Genomic DNA, 5383 nt, shown 5'->3' with positions numbered 1-5383 from the left:
TCTTCAAAAAATATTTTCTCTCACTCCCTCATCTCCTATACTGAAGGATGTATAATGTTTTTTGTTTTCTCTCCCAAGCTAAATCTGAACCCTCAAAATTGATTCCAGGCAGAAAATCCCTGCAAATTAAAATCAAAAACAAAAATAGAAAAATTATATTTATATATATGTGTGTATATATATTTATATATATTTATACTGATTGGAATCCTCCAGCATTTGAAAATCATTTAGAGATGAATTTTGGGCTCTTCCTACTCACAATTCCACAATCCATAGTATTTTGGGCAAACTTCCCATTCTTTCCTGGCTACTTCCTCCCCTCCAGAGCAGTTCAACAGAGGCTCAGGGTTAGTGGGAAGAGAAGCTTCTGAGTAGCTTTTGAATGGTTCTGTTTTTACTTTGGTGATCTGGGTGGCACATATTGCTCTTTCCCATTACGTCGAGTCGCTCCCTGAGGTGCAGCCCTCTGGCTGAACTGGCGTCTCTGCTCCCTGATTTTTCCAGCTGCTCCCCTGGGAATGGTGTTGCCGCGGAAGCCAGAATGATCCTTACTAGCCCTTGGTTCCGGTTTCTCGTGTGGCTTCTCAGCAGGCTTTTCAGGAGCTCCGTTCTCTTCATTTCTGGTGGGAGATACTACGTTGGACCGAAGTTCCCGCAGTGGCTGGACAAGAGCTGGAGATGGCTCTTTAGGAGGTTTCTGGCACACTTCAGCATAGCTTAACTTTCGAGGTTCCTGTGAAAAGAAATACAATTATGGTATATACTTCTTTGAAAGATAAGAAGAGTTAGCTTTAACCAGAAGGACAGTATAAATTATTATCTGGGAGAGGGAAATATGTATGCTCATGTACATTGCTATAGTGTATAGTTTATTAATAAGTATGTGAACTTAAATGCCTTCAGATTTTTTCTAATTTTTTCCTTAAATTAAAACAAAACATTATTTTGTGTGGGTTTATGTGTACAGCACACATGTGGAGTTTAAAGGGCAATGTGTTTGAGTTAGTTCTCTACTGCCACCATGTAGGCTCTGAGGCTCAAACTCGGGCTGTAATGCTGATGACAGTGCCTTGTCTTGCTGAACCAACTTACTAGCCATTCACCTACTTATGTAAAATTATTGTGTGTTCATGATGCATGTGAGAGGTATACATGTTGCAACATGTGCAATGCCATCTATCAATTTACCTTTTTTTTGTTAATAAATATTTTTTGAGACAGGGTTTTTCTTAAGTACACTGTAGCTGTCTTCAGACAAACCAGAAGAGGGCGTCAGGCCTCATTACAGGTGGTTGTGAGCCCCCATGTGAGTGCTCTCATCTGACCAGCCATCACTCCAGCACCCCCCCCCATTATGTTACACTGAGGCTTTATGCACCGAGCTTCTGTGTGGGTGCTGGGGAATCTAAGCCTAGATCCTTTACTTTACTCATTGGGCCATCTCCTTAGTACTGGAAGATTAAATTACTGATGGAATGAAATAAAATGGTTCCCCTGCTTTCAGAGTACTGCACTTGGGAGACAGAGGCAGACATGAGGCCAGCCTGCTCTACATAGTTCCAGTACAGCCAGGGCTCCATTGTTGCTGAGTTACAGGATGCCCCACCTATCTCATCAGTCTCATCAGTGGTTTTAAAATGCTATTAGTTTCATCACAGAAAGGATTGCAGATAACACTTCTATTTCTTTACTTACCATCATGTATCTCCCCAAACCTATGAAATGATGCTACCATTTGAATGTTAAGTAACCAATAATGGGTTTCTAAGACTTAAATGTCATACACACAAAATTTAGTTACTGCACTTTGGCTTGGTAAATGAAAACCTTAAGACCCAAAAGGGGGAAAGAAGTGTTTGGGAAGAAGAGTGAGAGGAGAGGCAGGCATGAGGGTAATGGACATGTGTTAACATGATCAAAGCAAACTCATTATATTCATGTTTAAAATGTCACAAAGGAACTCATTATTTTACACATGCTAATATATTTGTAAAACATATTAATAAATAGTAAAATAAAGCCAGGTGTGATGGCTCTTGTCTTTAATCCCAGCATTTAGGAGGCAGAGGCAGGTGGATCTCTTGAGTTCAGGGCAGCCTAAAGAGTGAGTTGCAAAGAGGCAAACCCTGTCTCAAAAATCAAAAACAAAAATATAGTAAAATAGAAAAGAATATGAAGGAGGTTGACGTCACTAATATCATCCTTAAAATGATAAATCCACCATCCATAACTATCTTTAACTATAACATGAGTAAGGAAAAGAACCATGATGAACTCAAACATTTATGGGCGTGTGGGGGAAGAAATAGAATCTGATTCTATAGGCCAGGCTAGCACTAAGTTCACTCTGTAGTTATTCATGGAAATCTCCCTCCCTATCTTCCATAGGGATAGAATTATAGTCATGTGCACTGTTATGTCTGACCCCTCTTTTGTTTTGTCAGTGATCTAGGCAGTCCTAAATTGGAGTTCTTGCAGATGTTATGTGAAAAAATAAAGCTTAATACATATTACCTATACTATGTCTTATGTGCCACGGGAGGTATGTGGTGGTCAGAGTGCAACCACAACATGAAAGTTGCTTGTCTTCTTCTACCAAGTGGGTCCTAGACATTAAACTCAGACAGCATGGCATCAGGCACTTAACTAAGCCACCTCACCTTGAAGAAGTATTTTTGTTTTTTTAAAGATTTATTTATTTATTATATACATAAGTACACTGTAGCTGTCTTCAGACACGCCAGAAGAGGATGTCAGATCTTGTTATAGATGGCTGTGAGCCACCATGTGGTTGCTGGGATTTGAACTCAGGACCTTCAGAAGAACAGTCGGTGCTCTTAACTGCTGAGCCATCTCTCCTGTTGGTGTTTTGTTTTTTTAAAGTTATACTAAAGACAGGTTTATTGGGAAGCTGCTCTCAGGTGGGCGAGTTTACTGGCCCCAAGGACAGGGGCCAGGGAACTTGCCATGGTGAAAAGGTGTGGGTGTGTAGGGGAGAAGGAGAGAAAGGGTACAGGCATGCAGAGAGAGAAGAGAGGGAGGAGAAACGAAAAAAGTTTTATCATCTAACCTATTGTAATTTTTTTCCTCATACAAACTCTTCAAATTACCTGTAGGGCCACGGTTATAGGTGTATTTACGTTACTATTGCAAGGTGAAGCAGTGTTTGCCCTTGATGGCTTTGCAGTAGTTGGAGAAGACACTGGTACAGTCACTGGATTGAGAATGTCCTTTGGAACAACAGAATCCTCCATTTGATCCTTCTCTTGCTGAGTTGTGCTAAAGTAAAAAAACGTTTGGTATTAGGCTTAGTGTAACACACAGGAGCAGTGAGCTACCTTTTTTGGGCAGATGGGATGGGATGAGGAGTCAGTTTTCCTCAGTGGTGGTCCCTGGGAGAGAGGGGATCCTAACTCCGGTGAACGGCCCTCATCTACTGTACTCAGTGGATTATAAAAACAGACGAGGTGAGAACAGAAAAAAGGGAGGATATAATAAAAATACAGAAATCAAAGAATACTATAAAACATAAAAGTCTCACCCTTCTTCTATTATCTAAATTTTACATTTAGTGGGTTTTTTTTTTGTTTATTTTGTTTTTGTTTGTTTTTGTTTTTAAGACAGGGTTTCTCTGTGTAGCCCTGGCTGTCCTGGAACTCACTCTGTAGACCAGGCTGGCCTCGAACACAGAAATCTGCCTGTCTCTGCCTCCCAAGTGCTGGGGTTAAAGGTGTGCACCACCACTGCCTGGCTACAGGATCGTTTTAGGTAGTAGCCCTAGAAATCTTGGAGCTTGCTATGTAGACCAGGCAGGAAACCTACTTGCCTCTGCCCTCCAAGTTTTGGTATTGAAGCCTGTGTGTCTGGTTTATTTACACTTACTCTATTATTTCCTTATGTGTATGTGTGTTTTGTCTGTATCTATGTGTACACCACATGTGTGCCAAGTCCCAATGAACTAAAAGAGGGAATCAGAATTACAGATTGTTGTGAGCCACTGTGTGCTGGAAACAGAGCTCTAGGTCTCTGGAAGATCAGTAAGTATCCTTAACTGCTGAGCCAATTCTCAAGCCCAAGACTTACATATATGTTTATTATATGTAAGTACACTGTAGCTATCTTCAGACACCCCAGAAGAGGGCATCATATCTCATTACAGATGGTTATGAGCCACCATGTGGTTGCAGGGATTTGAACTCAGGACTTTCAGAAGAGCAGTCAGTGCTCTTAACTGCTGAGCCATCTCTCCAGCCTAAGATTTCTATTTTTATTTTTATTTTTAATTTTGTAAATTGTTTGGGTTTTCATGTGCACATGACTGCAGGTGCTCTCCAAGTCCAAAAGGTTATGGAATTCCCCGGAGCAGGAGTTACAGACTGTCACCTCCCCCAGTCTCAAGAGGGCTGAACCAGACTTGTCCTCACCACAGAGCAGCTAGCCCACTTAGGGTGGAGTTCCAGAGATAAAGAAAGCCCTTGCCTCCGGAAGTTCCTGCTAGGAGTCACGCCCTGCTGAGCAGCTTCACCTGCCTTCCCAAAAGAACAAGATGCTAATTAGGCCACAAGATCCTGGCTTACTAAAGGGTTGGCTTTCCCTGCCTATATATTCTCAGACTCTGAAATACACATTGGACCTCGATCAGAATCCTTTTACTTGGTCTGGTTATTTCTCTCGCAGTCCAATTACCCTATTTTTCCCCCAGGCCCCTGCATCTCTTTCAGGAACCCAGTTTGCGTAGCTGCTGGCGGCTACAACAGGCAGTCGAGCATTGCCTTACATGGGAACTTGGAAACTAAACATGGCTCTTTTGCAATAACAGTAAGTGTTCTTACTGCTGAGCCATCTAACCAGCTTGACGCTTTTTCCTTGAGAAGGGTCTCTCTGGATAGCCAAGGCTAAACTCAGCTTGCAATCCTCTTCTCCCAGTCTCTCAAGGGCTAACATTCAGTGATGCAGTACAAGCTTAAGACAAAACTGTTTGATGTTGAAGTTATTATTCTTGAAAAGAAGAGAAAAAGTACCTTAACACAGGAGGCTCAGCTGTACACGGAGGACTAGGACTTAGGCTGAGCTGCGGTGCAGAAGTGCAGTCTGTCTGTCCATCCTCTGCAGGCACTGGGCAACTAACTCTCACGTCCTCACTGTCCTAAGGGTTGAAAGAGAACAGTCTGAAATTACATTTGGACATTTTAATGAAAGTCTAACAAGTGTACACTAAGTAGTATTCAACACTGTAAGCAAAGGGCTTCCATGGCACACAGAGCTTAAGAGGCAGGAGCAAGAGGATACTAAAGGTAGCAATGGTAAAATGACTTAACTGTTTTAAAAAATAATCTAGTGTGGGGCAGTGATGGTGCATGCCTTTAATCCCAGCACTGGG

At 41.9% G+C, this 5383-nt stretch overlaps 1 protein-coding gene across 5 annotated transcripts in view; it reads right to left on the bottom strand.

Annotated features, from left to right (window-relative positions):
- Nucleotides 1-248: 248 nt before the first annotated feature.
- Nucleotides 249-5383, bottom strand: part of Larp4 (La ribonucleoprotein 4) — a 48080-nt gene continuing 42945 nt past the window's right edge. For all 5 annotated transcript variants that reach the window (XM_031355744.1, XM_031355762.1, XM_031355754.1 and 2 more), the window contains 3 exons: nt 5025-5149; nt 3114-3282; nt 249-736 (listed from right to left, as the gene is read on the bottom strand). In XM_031355744.1, coding sequence (XP_031211604.1) covers nt 398-736; nt 3114-3282; nt 5025-5149 — 633 coding nt within the window. In that variant the 3' untranslated portion in view covers nt 249-397. The remainder of the gene's footprint in view (nt 737-3113; nt 3283-5024; nt 5150-5383) is intronic.

This window comes from Mastomys coucha, unplaced genomic scaffold (assembly GCF_008632895.1).
Source record: "Mastomys coucha isolate ucsf_1 unplaced genomic scaffold, UCSF_Mcou_1 pScaffold11, whole genome shotgun sequence".
Classification (NCBI taxonomy): Eukaryota; Metazoa; Chordata; class Mammalia; order Rodentia; family Muridae; genus Mastomys; species Mastomys coucha.
This window is presented reverse-complemented; position numbering and strand designations above follow the sequence as displayed.